Source organism: Lithobates pipiens, unplaced genomic scaffold (assembly GCF_037356315.1).
Source record: "Lithobates pipiens isolate NorthernLeopardFrog02 unplaced genomic scaffold, aLitPip1_a1.2 Scaffold_28, whole genome shotgun sequence".
NCBI classification, from domain to species: domain Eukaryota; kingdom Metazoa; phylum Chordata; class Amphibia; order Anura; family Ranidae; genus Lithobates; species Lithobates pipiens.
In genome coordinates this window covers 194,034,833-194,052,061 of record NW_027507789.1, presented here as the reverse complement: position 1 = coordinate 194,052,061, position 17,229 = coordinate 194,034,833, and the positions used below count along the sequence as shown (strand labels likewise).

The window sequence follows — 17,229 nt, the reverse complement described above, 5'->3', positions numbered from 1 at the left end:
GATGCCCCACATAAGAATAAAACAAGACATGGTCACCTTCACACAAGACAATGCCGCTGTGCCAGAGAAGTTTAATAACACAAAAAGACCTGAGCATTAAACACATTGCCACCATGTAACAAGTTCAAATTGTAACCTAAATATTGGAAAATACGTTCACTGGTCCAGTTTTGCTAAACAAACATTAAAATAAAAACTTTAGCAAAGTTGAAAAGTGCTTTAAATACCCTTTTATACATTCCTGATAAATGTTGGAGACTTATTTACAATTAAAACTCCGGAATGTGGCAATTAAACTCTTGAAGAGTACCCCCCCCCCCCCCCTCCAAAAAAAAATAAAAAAAAATCATCCATGGTCAACCTACAGACTATTTTCTCATCCAGGTGGCCAATATTTTGGGATAACCAACATCCCTTCCCTCAGTATTTATACCCTGAAAGGTGAGACCATATACCCTTCAGTAGTATATGAAGCTCATGCCCTAAAACTAAGACTCACCTATAACAATATGGTAAGTGAAGATGTGAAATATTGACCAGTGCAGATAGTAAAGGTGCGGTGCAGTTTGCCACGTGTTCTCTTTCTGAAGGGGAGGATCCATGTTGAGGGAGAGCCAATGTTTTGCCTCTTTCTGAATGTCACTCAACCGATCCACTTTGGCCTGTGCACTGGGGTCTTTTTATAAGCACTGGGTGAACATTCACCCAGCTGAAAGGAAGGAATGTGTTGACCAACAAGAGAACGTCCTTTTTAGAGCAGGGTGGACTCAAACTCACGTCTAATCGATTCTATTCTCGGATGATGAATTAAAACAGTAGATGGTGCCTGAACCTGTTGACTACTCCTGAAGAGAAGTTAATAGATGTAGCTAAAATCTTGGGTGCATTTAACATTCGATTCCTAGAGTGGTTGGTGGATGTGGCTCAAATCTTGAGTGTATTTGTTGTTAGATCCATAGAGAGGTTGGCAGATGTGTCTCAAATGTTGGGTGTACTTCACATTAGATCCCCAGAGCAGCCGGCAGATGTAACTCAATTCTTGAGTGTATTTAAAGTATGGACTTTAGAATTTTTTTTTTTCTACACTTACCTAGGTGGATGCAGCATCGATCCAATACTGCATCTTTTCCCTGTCAGCTCTGCAGTGAGAACTGAGCCATCAAACACTGCTGATCACTCAGTTCTCCCCTCTGCTCTGAGCAGAGGGCTGCGACTGTCAGTCACTGGCTCTCTGCTCTTCCCCTCCTGCATTTACTGAAGCACTGGGCTGTGCAAGGGGGTTTAGCTAGGTGCAGGTCCAGCCTGCTGGGTGGATCCCGACCATATGGTTGTGATCTTTTCAGGGCCTGGACCAGCTAAGTGACATCAGCCAACAGTGGACTTGAGCCTGCTGTTGGCTGAAAACAGGTTACAGAAGGGAAGAACAAACTGCACTCCTGTGATCCATAGAAGTATAGCCAAAAAATATTTGGCAATACTTATCCTTTACCGTGAGTTTTCTAGAGCGGTTGGCAGATGTGGCTCAAATCTTGGGTGCATTTAACGTCAGATCCCTAAGCCAGTTGGCAGATGTGGCTCAAATCTTGTATTTAACATTAGATTCCTTTATGTATGGATCTCTTGGCTGATCATATGACTGGCTAGCACTGGAAACATGCAAAATGGCTTTTAGGAGGGGTCAACAACTTCAGTTACCATGTATTGTAATTGATCAGCAGAGAATACAATAGATTAGTCATGAATTTATGAATCCACCCTGCTCGTAAATAAGCATTGTCTAAGAGCTTAAATGTTGCCGTCAGTGAAGGTTTCCTTTACCCGTCTCTAACACTCCGGCAGCCAGTACAAGCACGCCCGGAGACAGCCTGTGTGTGTGTGCAGGTTTTTTTTGGAAACTTCTCATCCACAGGTAACTAAAAACAGCACTGTTTATAGATGGATTAAATGGAATGACTACCCTGAGGTCTGCGTGTACCACAATGAATGAATGGTTATACAGCAGCCAAGTAAATTAGGTAATAGGAGTATACAGGAAAGGGTGTGAATACCAAAGGCCTCTCCTGTAGGACACAAATGACATCACAAAAAACACTATTCAGTAACAATAGAGCTGAGATTTCACCCCACGAGTGGACTCCTCACACTGCAGGTAGTCCGACTCTGTGTCGTTCATGACGAGCCCTTGCAGGGAGCCGTCACGGTTAAGGTCGGCCAAGTGGAAGCCTTGTGCAAAGTCATTTTCAGATGCCAGGAGGATCTGACTCCAGGAAGAGGTATCCAGTTTGCCCGCAGTCCCTCCATATTCATCGGGCAAGATGGCCTTTGGCACGTTGCTGTGGAGAGAGCTCAAGTCTGACCCGTGCAGGAAAAACTGAACAGAAAACAGGACAATATTAGTAGGATTTTAGAATATGTGCAAGTGGAATATACAGAACTTGAATTACTGAAAATTAATTTGAAGCAAACATATGAAAAAGTACCCAAATCTGCCTTTATACAACCAAAAAAGTTGCTACATAAAAACCGAATTGCAATGATTTGTAAACCTCAAACCCACATTTTATTCACAATAGAAACCATATCAAACATTTAACCGTTTGCCTAATGGCAAAGTGGTACTAACAAGGAAGAGCTGGAAGAACATCTTGCAACTAATTAGGTTAATTGGCAACAGGTCAGTAACATGACTGGGTATAAAAAGAGCATCTTAACTCCAGTCAAAGTGACTCAGAAATAAAGATGGACAGAGGTTTACCAATCTGTGAAAAGCTGCATACAAAATTGTTGAACACTTTCAGAATAATGTTCCTTAAAAAGGGGTTGTAAACCCTCGTGTTTTTTCACCTTAAAGTGGTTGTAAACCCTTACAAACCACTTTGACCTACAGGTAAGCCTAGATTAAGGCTTGCCTGTAGGTCCAAGAAATATATCCTAAACCTATACGGTTTAGGAGATATTTACCTGAAGACAGCGGCGCGCAGGTGCACTGGGCAAGCCGCAGATCGCGGCGATATGCCGCGAGTGTCGGCTCCCGTGCGCATGTGCGGGAGTGACATCGCTGCTCCCGCGAATCACAGCGCCGGAGCAGCGAGGCCCACCAAGAAGATGGACGCTCAGAACTACAGGGGACAGCGGTGACTTCGCTGGCTCCTGTGTCAGGTAAGTGACACATAATGGACTACTATGCGATGCATAGTAGTCCATTATGCTTTACCTTTGCAGGGAGACAAAGAGGAAGTAAACCCATCAGGGTTTACTTCCTCTTTAATGCATCCTATGCATTAAGGTGAATAAAAACACCTGGCAATGACCGCCCCCCAGCCCAACAGCTCCCCCCACATCTACCTGAACTTCATCCAGCGGGGACGCACTCTTCCTCTGCCTGGGGTTCTCAGCTCTTGTTTGGATAGATTGATAGCAGCGCAGCCATTGGCTCCCGCTGCTGTCAATCAAATCCAATGACACGGGTGCCAGGGGGTGGAGCCAAGTCATACATTCGGTGGCTATGGACGCCAAATGTACTCGGGAGCACGCCCGCAAGGTAACGGGCTCCCCCCCCCCCCCCCCAGAGAGCGCTTCTCCTAGGGGATTAGCTGATGTGGGGAGGAGCCGCGAGAGCCCAGAAGACAGTGTTCCGGGCCACTCGCAAAATGAGCTGCACAGTGGAGGCAAGTATGACATGTTTGTTTTTTGTAAATAAACAAAGCTTTACAAATCACTTTAATGTGAAATTGCAAAAGCTTTAAATATATCATCAAAACATTCAGGGAATATGGAGAAATCTCTGTGTGTAAGGGACAAGCCCAAAAAGCAATATTGGATGCCAGTGATCTTCGAGCCCCCAGACAGCATTGCATTAAAAACAGGGATGAGTTTGTGATGGACATCACTGCATGGGCTCAGCAACACTTCCAAAAATGAGTCTGAATTGCCTGTTTGCAATTTTTATTTTTAATCTTAGTTTGGCCTGGACTGGCATTAGAGTAGCAGCTTCCTCACAGAGCTCTCGCAGGTTACCCTGAATGGATTCTGTTCCTAGCCAAACTGCACAGTTTCCCAGCTATCGATGACTCCTGCACCTAGTGAGACCCTGTGTCACCCGTTTCGAACGAATCCATGACGGTTCCGAGGGGAAAGAGCAGGGAGGATATACAACATCCGGAGCTCCAAAATGGGTCTCCAGCAGCGCGGACCGCGTGGCGCTGATAAACTTAAAGGGACTGAGTAAACTTCCCAAGACCCCCAAGAATACCAGTGGCGACCCCCCCCCCTCCTTAAAGACATTCGTTATGCCCATAAGCCGACGGGCTCCCTAAATATTAGTGACTCAGCTGAGGGAGAAGCCATGGAACAAGTGCATGTGGATGAGGGTGAAACAGGGTTTACAGATGCAAATCTAATGGAAGCATAGTCAGAGGAGCTGGAAGATGACAGTGGGGATGAGAACACTGCACAGCCTACACTAGCTGAGATCCTGAGAGCAGTTAATAAATTGTACTTCCTCAGGTTAATAAACTGCAAGAATGCTTTGGTGGTCTAAAGGAAGAAGTGTCCCTGATAAGACAGGATCTTCAAAAGATCAAAGAAAGAACCACTGCTGCTGAAAGTAGGATCCATGAAGATATGCTTCCCTCTCTGATCAGAGACTCACAATATAATATTAGGAAGGCTGCAGCTGTTGATCAACACACTGATGACCTTGAAAACAGAATGAGGCGAAATAACGTACGTATTGTGGTTCTCCCTGAGAAACTTGAGGGTAGAGACCCCACCGATTTCATGGAGAGCTGGCTACTGGAGGTGTTTGGATAGGAGGCAATTTTAGTTCCACTTTAAAGTGGTTGTAAACCCTTACAACACACTTTGACCTACAGGTAAGCCTAGATTAAGGCTTACCTGTAGGTCCAAGAAATATCTCCTAAACCTACACGGTTTAGGAGATATTTGCTGAAAGACAGGCACCGCTGTCTACAGCGCATGCGCCGTAGACAGCGGCGCGCAGGCGCACTGAGCGCGCCGCTGTCAACAGCGATATGCCGCGCGTGGCGGCTCCCGTGCGCATGCGCAGGAGTGACGGCATTGCGGCTTCGCCGAATGACAGCGGCTGAGCAACGAGACCCACCGAGAAGATGGATGCGCCGGACTACAGGGGACAGCGGTGACTTCGCTGGCTCCTGTGTCAGGTAAGCGACACATAATGGACTACTATGCGATGCATAGTAGTCCATTATGCTTTACCTTTGCAGGGAATGAAAGAGGAAGTAAACTCATCAGGGTTTACTTCCTCTTTAAGTACAATGAAAAAAAGTTGGGTCAGAAACCAAACTATCAAGTACAGGAATTCTAAAGATTTCATACATCCCACTTACAGCCAGCAGGTAGAAAGCGCCAAACAAGAGCAGTAGTCTATATAGCTTTCAAGAAGAACAATAGCAATATATTTTGCTCTGAAACCACCATTGTTGCCTGGAGGTCACTGGCTTCAGTAATTTAAATGCTGACTTGGAACAAGTATGCAGATCAGGAGAATCAGATTTCAATCAGAATATTTGATCTGCATGCTTGCTCTAACAAATGTCTGAAGCCACTGGTTCGCCAGGATAGCCAAGGAGCTAGAAATTCCAGTGGGAGGGACCAGCAATGGCACCTTTCATACATCTCACTACAGGCTTTTCTCTAATACAATATGGACCATCTGCTGCTCCAATATAAATTTACATTAGCTGGCAATCCATACAGCACTGTAAATAAGGCCAAGCCAAAACTCATAACAATACAGGAAAGGCGAATGAAACAGAACGCTTACCCGCTTCACAATCTTCTCTTTCAAAAACGGCCTCAATATCGCAAAAATCCCTTTGAATATTCTTGGTTCGTTAATGACATTGACGGCTTTTATTCTGATCGGAAACCCATCCTGAGTGAAAGACAGAAAAAAGATCAGATGACCGACAAAGAAATGTCTCTATTGTTTCCGAAAAACGCCCTGTAAGCTTCAGAAGATATTTGATTTTGTGACAGGTACCCTTTAAAACCAAAGCCACACGAAGTGACATATCATTATGTAATGTCATGTTATGTGTTAGTGATAATAAAATGTGCCTATATTAATCAGAAATTCCATGCGATCATGTAGAAATATTGTGCGAAGATCCAAAGATGAGGTATCCCAGTGACGACGTAACGAATGTCGGCGGAGGAAGAAGCGGTGATGTCAGCACACCCGCCAGGACTCCAGACGATTTTGTATACGAATGCTTGTGGTTTTTTCAGCTTTGTAAGTACTGGTAATGTCTTTTATTAAATAAATGCTTTTAAATGGACATTGCGCAATAACGATTGGCATGGGGCATGTTTTGGTGGTCACTTACAGCACCGGCATACTGAAGGTGTGCACCATTTGATCTTGGTGAATATACCTCATTTTTGGACTTTTGCACAATATTTTTGCATGATCGCACATAATTTCTGATGAATATATGCATTATCACTTCACATAATGGTATGAGACACTGTATGCATTGCTAGAGATACACAGTGCCTTGCGAAAGTATTCGGCCCCCTTGAACTTTTCAACCTTTTGCCACATTTCAGGCTTCAAACATAAAGATATAACATTTTTATTTTTTTTGAAGAATCACCAACAAGTGGGACACAATAGTGAAGTGGAACGAAATCTATTGGATTTTTGAAACTTTTTTAACTAATAAAAAAATGAAAAGTGGGGTGTGCAAAATTATTCGGCCCCCTTGCGTTAATACTTTGTAGAGCCACCTTTTGCTGCGATTACAGCTGCAAGTCGCTTGGGGTATGTCTCTATCAGTTTTGCACATCGAGAGAAATTCTTGCCCATTCTTCCTTGCAAAACAGCTCGAGCTCAGTGAGGTTGGATGGAGAGCGTTTGTGAACAGCAGTTTTCAGCTCTTTCCACAGATTCTCGATTGGATTCAGGTCTGGACTTTGACTTGGCCATTCTAACACCTGGATACGTTTATTTGTGAACCATTCCTTTGTAGATTTTGCTGTATGTTTGGGATCATTGTCTTGTTGGAAGATAAAACTCCGTCCCAGTTTCAGGTCTTTTGCAGACTCCAACAGGTTTTCATCCAGAATGGTCCTGTATTTGGCTGCATCCATCTTCCCCTCAATTTTAACCATCTTCCCTGTCCCTGCTGAAGAAAAGCAGGCCCAAACCATGATGCTGCCACCACCATGTTTGACAGTGGGGATGGTGTGTTGAGGGTGATGAGCTGTGTTGCTTTTACGCCAAACATATCGTTTTGCATTGTGGGCAAAAAGTTCGATTTTGGTTTCATCTGACCAGAGCACCTTCTTCCACATGTTTGGTGTGTCTCCCAGGTGGCTTGTGGCAAACTTTAGACGAGACTTTTTATGGATATCTTTGAGAAATGGCTTTCTTCTTGCCACTCTTCCATAAAGGCCAGATTTGTGCAGTGTACGACTGATTGTTGTCCTATGGACAGACTCTCCCACCTCAGCTGTAGTTCTCTGCAGTTCATCCAGAGTGATCATGGGCCTCTTGGCTGCATCTCTGATCAGTCTTCTCCTTGTCTGAGCTGAAAGTTTAGAGGGACGGCCAGGTCTTGGTAGATGTGCAGTGGTCTGATACTCCTTCCATTTCAAAATGATTGCTTGCACAGTGCTCCTTGGGATGTTTAAAGCTTGGGAAATCTTTTTGTATCCAAATCCGGCTTTAAACTTCTCCACAACAGTATTATGGACCTGCCTGGTGTGTTCCTTGGTCTTCATGATGCTCTCTGCGCTTTCAACAGAACCCTGAGACTATCACAGAGCAGGTGCATTTATACAGAGACTTGATTACACACAGGCGGATTCTATTTATCACCATCAGTCATTTAGGACAACATTGGATCATTCAGAGATCCTCGCTGAACTTCTGGAGTGAGTTTGCTGCACTGAAAGTAAAGGGGCCGAATACTTTTGCACGCACCACTTTTCAGTTTTTTATTTGCTAAAAAAGTTTAAATTATCCAATAGATTTCGTTCCACTTCACAATTGTGTCCCACTTGTTGGTGATTCTTCACAAAAAATTTACATTTTATATCTTTACGTTTGAAGCCTGAAATGTGGCAAAAGGTTGAAAAGTTCAAGGGGGCTGAATACTTTCGCAAGGCACTGTATGTGCTTAAAGTGAAAACGGCTTAGGCAAGCCACCCAATGCCATTGTCCCAATATAAAAAGTGCTTCTCTAATTGAAAAATTGTTTGTATGGCCATAAGAAAACCTGCTATTCGGTCAGGAAAGAAAGAAAGTATTACCGCCAGCTAATTTCTTTTCATACCTGCAGAATCCCAATCACTTTTTTGGCCATAAAGGGTCCAAAATGGGAAGCCTGAGACAAGCCCACCCCTCCGTAATCAGCCAGGATGACAATTCCATTCACTTGTGTCTCTTCCGACTCAATCAGTTTCTCCAGGGACAAGTACATGGCACGTACGTTTTCTGTGATTGGATAATCCCGGGGGTTCCATCGGCCTGATAGCGAGAAAATTAAATAAAGAACGATAAGAACTGTAAAGTGCTGGGAAATGGAATGATATACATATACAGTACTGTGCAAAAGTTGTAGGCGGGTGTGAAAAAAATGCTCTATAATAAGAATGCTTTTAAAAATATATTTGAATTCTTTATTTTTATCAATTTACAAAATGCAAAGTGAGTGAACAGAAGAAAAATCTTTGGTGTGACTACCCTTTGGATTCAAAGCCAACATCAATTCTCAGGCTCGGTTCACATGCTGCATCGCACCAGACTCGCACAGCAGTTCACACTGCCATATGTGAACTGCGGGGAGCGTTACATTGTTAATGACACCCCCCATTTCAGCTCACATATCGCACTGCGAGCTGACAGTTCGGACATGAATCAGATCGCCCATGCGAGCCGATTCTGGTGCGGACCAAAAAAAGGGTACTGTGCAAGTTTAGTCCAAATGCAATCTATCTATATGGCAGAAATCGCATCGCACATTGCATGCGATTTTCACTGCAGTGCAAATCACATGCAATCTTACACCATGCAGCAGAGTGAATTTAAGCAGCGCTTTACACACACACACACTAAATTTTATAATATATAAATTTATATATATTTATATATTATAAAATTTAGTGTGTGTAAAGCGCTGCGTAAATTGACGGCGCTATAGAAGTACCTGAAATAACAATATAAATATATATTTTTAGATAGATAGTACATTCACATCGGTCCCTACCCTAGAGGAGCTTACAGTCCAAGGTCCCTAACTCACATACATATACTAGGGACAATTTTTTTTAAATTTTTTTTTTATTTTTATTTTTTTTAGACAGGATCCAATTAACCTACCAGCATGTCTTTGGAGTGCGGGAGAAAACCCACACAGGCACAGGGAGAACATGCAAACTCCAGGCAGGTAGTGTCAGTGGTTGGGATTTGAACCATTGACCCTTTTACTGCCAGGTGAAAGTGCTAACCGCTATGCCACTGTGGTCCTTACACTTGCACAAAATCAGGGATCTTTTTTTTTTTTTTTTTTTTTTTTTTTTTTTGGTTGTAACCGGAATAGCAGGGAGAGCAGTTTGCAAGGCTTGCTAATCCCATTGTTGTTCTCCTAGCAGAGTCAAATCTGATGGTTCATTATATTTACTCCACTATGAACAGGCAGCTGGAGTAAATCAATCATAACAGATGCGCTCTGTATTAAATTAATGGAATCATCTACTAGCTGACTATAGTAATCAGACGATGAGTAGTCTCCTTGCCATTACTCTCGAAATGCGGGAGGATTAAATTATTATTTTTTGCTTCCTATAAAAGGTTGCTTTGAATTGTCAGTTTGGGAAAGTGCTAGTTCTTACATATAGCATACATTTTCCTTATTGTACATTTAGCAAACTGAACTGAGACCTTAAAGCCCAAATAAGGTCCTTGAAACAGAATTTAGTTACATAAACCTTATACTAGCAACCTCCATTTACTAAGCCTTACCTCTACTTTCCCATCACAGCAGTTGTGTCTAAATAGAACTGAGGCAACAGGTATTAAAGTGTGACCACACTGCCCAATGTGCTTCCTAAACTAACAAACCTGGTTAGACACGCCCCCTCTCTTCCTCTGCAATACAGTATGAGGGGTGTGGCTGTTACTCAGCTCTGCCAGAACAGAGTACTTGAGTGTGAGAGCAGAAAGTTACATTTCACTAATATTAGGGTATTTTAAAAGGACAAATCAATCATTATAGAAAGATTAAAAAAAAGAAAAAAAAACTGGGCTATAGGTTCCTAACCAGTGACTACACATACATATAGTAATTATGTCTCTCACCCGGGCGAATGCAGACAACACGTCTCCCCTCCTTGTCGCTATGAGGCAGGACTGTCAGGAAGCCAGAATCCAGCACTGGCTTTACCGCAGATGGTCTCAGGTCCGTAAAAAGCTCAGGCCAGCCTTTCCGGCAGCTATAATAGTTGACCAGGAGCTGCAGGGCCCGATCATAGTCAAACTTGCGGGCCCTGAGGAAGCGGAGGAGAAAGGCATCATCCACTCTGGTCCTGAAGTTTGGATAGTCCTTCCATATCATGTCCCGGAGAGCCTGGACGTCACGTAGTCTCCATTCCGGCTTTTCCTGAAGCTCCTCCCTGGCCTTCTGGATGAGTTCAGGAGTCAGGGAGCACACGTAGTTCTCCTGGAGGGTCGAGTCGACCTCCAAAGAAGTGGACAAAGAAGAACTTCCTAGTGAGGTCTCATTGTCTTGTGCCATTGAATAAGAGGCCACTGTCAATGACAAGAAGGGCTGGTCAGTCTTCCACAAGAACAGAAAAACAAAGCGCACCACTTACAGATACATCTATTCAACTTCATCCACACTAGACATTGTTTATCTTTAAGTCCAACTCAGACAAAAACTTTTTTTTTTTTAAGCTTAGAATAAAGTAGGGAAGGAATGAATCCTAGGGTCAACTTTTCACTGCCATCTAAGTTTTCATTTTCAAGATTTCTTCTCCTTTCCTGGCTGTGACAGATGTCAGGGAAGACCTCCCCACTTCCTCTCTACTTGGTGGATGTCAGGGAAGACCTCCCCACTTCCTCTCTACTTGGTGGATGTCAGGGAAGACCTCCCCACTTCCTCTCTACTTGGTGGATGTCAGGGAAGACCTCCCCACTTCCTCTCTACTTGGTGGATGTCAGGGAAGACCTCCCCACTTCCTCTCTACTTGGTGGATGTCAGGGAAGACCTCCCCACTTCCTCTCTACTTGGTGGATGTCAGGGAAGACCTCCCCACTTCCTCTCTACTTGGTGGATGTCAGGGAAGACCTCCCCACTTCCTCTCTACTTGGTGGATGTCAGGGAAGACCTCCCCACTTCCTCTCTACTTGGTGGATGTCAGGGAAGACCTCCCCACTTCCTCTCTACTTGGTGGATGTCAGGGAAGACCTCCCCACTTCCTCTCTACTTGGTGGATGTCAGGGAAGACCTCCCCACTTCCTCTCTACTTGGTGGATGTCAGGGAAGACCTCCCCACTTCCTCTCTACTTGGTGGATGTCAGGGAAGACCTCCCCACTTCCTCTCTACTTGGTGGATGTCAGGGAAGACCTCCCCACTTCCTCTCTACTTGGTGGATGTCAGGGAAGACCTCCCCACTTCCTCTCTACTTGGTGGATGTCAGGGAAGACCTCCCCACTTCCTCTCTACTTGGTGGATGTCAGGGAAGACCTCCCCACTTCCTCTCTACTTGGTGGATGTCAGGGAAGACCTCCCCACTTCCTCTCTACTTGGTGGATGTCAGGGAAGACCTCCCCACTTCCTCTCTACTTGGTGGATGTCAGGGAAGACCTCCCCACTTCCTCTCTACTTGGTGGATGTCAGGGAAGACCTCCCCACTTCCTCTCTACTTGGTGGATGTCAGGGAAGACCTCCCCACTTCCTCTCTACTTGGTGGATGTCAGGGAAGACCTTCCTACTTTTTCTCCACTTGATGGGTGTCAGGGAAGACCTTCCTACTTTTTCTCCACTTGATGGGTGTCAGGCAGAACAGGAGTTCGAGGAAGATCTCCCCACTTCCTCTCTACTTGGTGGATGTCAGGGAAGGCCTCCCCACTTACTGGCAAGGAGTGTCAGACAGAACAGGGAGTAAAAAAATCCCTGCAATAAAAAAAACACCCATTTTCTAGTAAGCAGGAGAGATGAATGTGTGTAGGGAAGCTGGAATTGGTCATTTTAATCACCCAACTGTCCGCCATTTTGTATGAATTTCAGCCATTTTAAGACTCATCATATTATGTATCAAAAAGCAATTTCTGCATATTATAGAATTCTGCATAGTCATTACAACTCGGCACTGCGTGACAACCTGCAAGCATCCACAGGGGGGCCACATAACAAACCCCATGCCCACGGGACTTATCTCCAGAATCACAGAACTGACATTTGCAAACTTTAACTTTGAATGACCTTAATGTTTGGTCCTAATAATGAAAAAAATAAAAAAGTTACAAGAGTAAGAGTTAAGGGGTGGAGTCTCTTTAGTGGACTTCGGGCTGGCAAGGGGACCCCCATGTGTGTACAACGGCCTCTAAACAAAGGAGCGATCTTACTGATTCCCATAGCCAACAACCACCTACGTGCATGTAGGTCTGCGAGTGCCTGTGTATTGGCTTATTGAGTATTAGTGTCAGGAAGCTATTTGTTAGGAAATTTGGACCGGGTATAATCCCCAATCCTCATTAAATTTAATAGGTACAATGCCCGGCAGGTGTGGAGAGGTGACTCGTTGTACATCTTGCGGCATGTATGCGTTCCTTGATCATCCTATCGAGGGTGAATACTGCTGTGCAAAATGCAAGCGCATGGTTTCCCTGGAAGCCCAGGTTCTGAACCTGGGAAAGTAACTGTCAGCACTGAGAAGTTCCTCCATATTGAAGGAGAGCCAGGAACGTACACGGCAGGTGTCGGCAGGGGCCAGCACAGAGGCGGGTGGAGACAAAGAGGTGCAGGCACTAGGAAAGAGTAGATGGGTGACAGTCAGGAAGGGTAAAGGGGCAAGTGCCAGGGAGGGCAATCCAGGGCTGGAGCATCCCAATAAGTACGCTCCATTGAGTGACATTGGTGAAACCAGTCAGGGACCACCACTGCTGGAGCTGAGGGACTCTCCTAGCTGCCGGGGGAAGAACTCCTCCAGTGAGAGTGGGGGGGGGAGCGAAGGGAAAGGAAAGACAGATTCTGGTGGTAGGGGACTCAATTCTTAGAAAGACAGAGAGGGCAATCTGTAACAAAGACATGAAGCACCGATCAGTATGTTGTCTACCAGGCACTCGGGTTCCGCACATCACGGATCTGGTGGACAGATTACTGGGAGGGGCTGGGGAGGACTCAGCTGTCATTGTGCATGTTGGCACCAATGACAAAGTCAGAGGCAGATGGAGTGTCCTAAACTAGGAAAAAGGACCTCCGAAGTAGTATCCTACTACTGGTACATTGAGCCCCACCAGAAAGGCAGAGGGAGATTAGGGAAGTAAACAAGCGGCTGAAGAATTGGTGTAGTATGGAGGGGTTTGGGTTCCTGGAGGCCTGGCCCGAATTCTCAGTAGATAACTGGTACTATTGAAGGGGCGGACTCCACCTAAATGAGGAGGGTGCAGATCAGCTGGGAATGAAGATGTCCAAAAAGTTAGAGGGGTTTCTAAACTAGGCGATGGGGGGGTCCAGAGGTAGAGATAGTCAGCGCGGAACATATTCCAGAGGGTAGTATTGGGGGTATTAGTGGTAGGTTGGCCAAAGCACATAATCCCAAGGGAAGTATACCGTAGTAGCAAGTTCTAGTTGCAATCTTGGAACACCCAATAAGAGGATAATATGCGACTGGTCTAAACTATTTTGCATGTTCACCAATGCCAGGAGCCTGGCGGACAAGATGGGTGAACTAGAGATACTGCTGTATGAGGAGGATTTGGATTTTGTGGGAATTTCAGAGACCTTCAAGGATATACCCTTTATCGGAAAGATAGAGAGGGTAAAAAAGGGGGAGGGGTATGCCTATATATCAAGAATAATCTACAAGTGAATGTGAGAGATAACATCACTAAGAGAGCTAGGGATGAGGCTGAATCCTTATGGGTAGAGCTTCAAAGGGATGAAGCTAAGGGGAAAATAATACTGCGAGTATGCTATAGGTCCCCCAACTTATACTGGGAGGAAGGGGAGACAAATCTATTACAATTTGGATTAGCAGCAATGATGGGAAGTGTTATCAATGGGGATTTTAACTATCCAGACAGACTGGGCAGAGGGAACCCCACATTCATCTAAGGCTCGCCAGTTCCTACAGGTCTTGCAGGACAATTATATGGGTCAGATGGTAGACGCACCAACTAGAAATAAAGCGTTACTGGATCTACTGATTACCAACAATACAGACCTGATCACGGATGTGGAAATAAGGGGCAATTTAGGTAACAGCGATCACAGGTCACTTGGCTTCAGTATAAATCACACAAATAGGAAACAAAGAGGAATACAAGAGAAGTGAATTAAAAAATAAGACAAACAGTAAAGTTAGTCCATTTTTTTGTTATATTGTGAAAGATAATGCTACACCAAGTAAACTGATATCAAACACGTCACGCTTCAAAATTGTGCCCGCTCCTGGAATGGCGACAAACCTTTACCCTTAACCTTTACCCTCTCCTATTGGCGACGTTTAGGAGGTCTAGGGCTAGAATAATTGCTCTTGCTCCAACGATCATGGCAATACCTCACATGTGGTTTGAGCACCGTTTTCATATGCGGGCTCTACTCACGTATGCGTTCGCTTCTGCATGCAAGCTCTTCGGGACGGGGCATTTAAAAAAAAAAAGATTTCTCTCTTCTTATTTTAACTTTTATTTTTACACAGTTAAATAAAAAAAAAAATTAATTTGTCACTTTTATTCCTATTACAAGGAATGTAAACATCCCCCTTGTAATAGAAAAAAGCATGACAGGTCCTCTTAAATATCAGATCTGGGGTCAAAAAGACCTCAGATCTCATATTTACACTAAAATGCAGTTTAAATTGCAATTTTTTTTTTCAAAAAAATGGCCCTTTAAGAGCTGTGGGCGGAAGTGACATTTTGACATCACTTCTGCCCTGCATTGTCATGGAGTTGGGTGGGGGCCCCATCTTCCCCTCACTCGTCTCCATGCACTGCAAGTGACAAGACGCGATCGCCTCTGCCACTGCCGACAGCTGCGGTAAGCGGCGGAGGGCACCGGATCGCAGCGGGAGGGGGCCCCCCTCCTGATAAAATGGATCTTGCGGCGAATCCGCTGCAGAGACCACTTTTACGTTGTAGAGGACTGCCTGCTGAAAAGGAGGATACCGGGGTTATGGCAGCTAGCTGCTGACATAACAATGATACCCTCCTTCAAACAGCCAAAGTAAACCTGCAGCGGGCAGTCCCGAAGTGGTTAATGCATCCTATGTATTAAGGTGAAAAACCACCTGGCAATGACCAGCCCCCTAGCCCCTCCGTTTTTTACTTACCAGAGCCCTGGAACTTGACCCGGCGGTTACATGCCGTCTCTCTGCCTGGGGTTCTCGGCTCTTGATTGGATAGAATGATAGCAGTGCATCCATTGGCTTACACTACTGTCAATCAAATCCAAACGACTCAGGAGCGAGTCTGGCATTCGTATCTGTGGACGCCGAATGCTGGACTCGGGAGCGTACCCGCTAGGTAACCCCCCCTCAGGGAAGCACTTCTTCTAGGGGGTTATCTGATGTGGGGAGGAGCCGCGAGAGCTGCCGGGGGACCCCAGAAGATGAGGTTCAGAGCCACTCTGTGCAAAACCAGCTGCACAGTGGAGGGGAGTACGATATGTTTGTTATTAAAAAACGTGATTCTAAGCATGCCATTGGGATTATACAGTAAGGTACTCGCTGATGGGTGCAAATGCTAAAAGCCACAGCTTCCAAGGCTCCAGAAAAGGACAGTCTTGTGCTGGGGGCATCAACAAAATCTAACAATGACTGTAGTGCGATAGTAGAGATGGGAGGAGAACATCTGAATGGACCATCCTTGATCAAAATCTGACTGTCTAGGGCAGTGATTGTGAACCTTGGCACCCCAGATGTTTTCGAACTACATTTCCCATGGGGGTGCCAAGGTTCACCATCACTGCCCTAGACAGTCAGATTTTGATCCAGGATGATCCATTCAGATGTTCTCCTCCCATCCCTACTATCGCTCTACAGTCAGATACTAAACTACACCGCAGAGTGCATGAGCATCATGGGAAATGTAGTTCCAAAACATCTGGGGTGCCAAGGTTCCCCTTCACTGGTTTAGGGCCAACAAATCTCACCTAAAAATAATCTTTCCAGGCATCCACCACACACACCCTATAAAGAACATGAGCTGAGAAATTCAACCGGTTCCAACATCAAAGAGCGGGATGAAGCTTGTAACGAGTCACTCCATGCGAAGTCAAGAAAAGAAAACAGGTCACAGCGACCTGCATAGCGCGCCTTTAATTATAGAGGATGACGAATGAGGTCTGTGGGTGGCAAGCTGCATGAAGAAGCTCTGCAGATCAGTGGTAAGGAGGAGGTGGCTGTATACCGAATCTAAAGAGAACCTCTACTGTAATAAATACAAAACCCTGGGAGGCGGGTAGGGGGGAGGTAGGTGCCCATTATTGGTTCTTCCAAGGTGGTTTTATTGTATTTAACCCCTTCAAACCGACGCAACACAAATATGCGACCCCACTAGAACTAGGCTTTATTTTTCTTGGAGCCGTTACTTTGCGTATCCCTCCCTTTGTGCTGGGAGCCCGCGCCCGCCGTGCCACATGCTCCCAGCAAAGACACCGGGGTCCCACCACAAGTCCCGGGCCCCATACCGATTGGGACATGGAACGCAAGATTCTGGGTTATCCGATTGTAGCCTCTGACTGCCTATCATACTGATCAGTCACTGTGAAGTCCGCCCCCTGTGTTTTCTATTTCTCTGTGAATGGAGGAGATATATACACATATATCGCTCCCTCTCTTTAATTTTATTTTATTTTTATTCTGCAAGAAGTGTAAAAAAAATATATATTTTTTAATAATAAAAAAAAATAAAGGTTTGATCTAGGCCAGTGCCAGAGTTAGTGTTTGGGTAAAGGTCAGGCAGGGTCAAATGGCAATATTTGTTTTTGGCAGAATTTTTATTTTTTTTAATT

The 17,229-nt window shown here is 44.9% G+C and overlaps 1 protein-coding gene across 1 annotated transcript in view; it reads right to left on the bottom strand.

The window, feature by feature from the left end:
- Positions 1–325: 325 nt before the first annotated feature.
- The window catches only part of TTPAL (alpha tocopherol transfer protein like), a 37,706-nt gene continuing 20,802 nt past the window's right edge, over positions 326–17,229 (bottom strand). Inside the window, exons 2-5 of the mRNA XM_077460220.1 lie at positions 10,349–10,798; positions 8,325–8,518; positions 5,807–5,917; positions 326–2,371 (exon numbers count right to left, since the gene is read on the bottom strand). Coding sequence (XP_077316346.1) covers positions 2,096–2,371; positions 5,807–5,917; positions 8,325–8,518; positions 10,349–10,784 — 1,017 coding nt within the window. The 5' untranslated portion in view covers positions 10,785–10,798 and the 3' untranslated portion in view covers positions 326–2,095. The remainder of the gene's footprint in view (positions 2,372–5,806; positions 5,918–8,324; positions 8,519–10,348; positions 10,799–17,229) is intronic.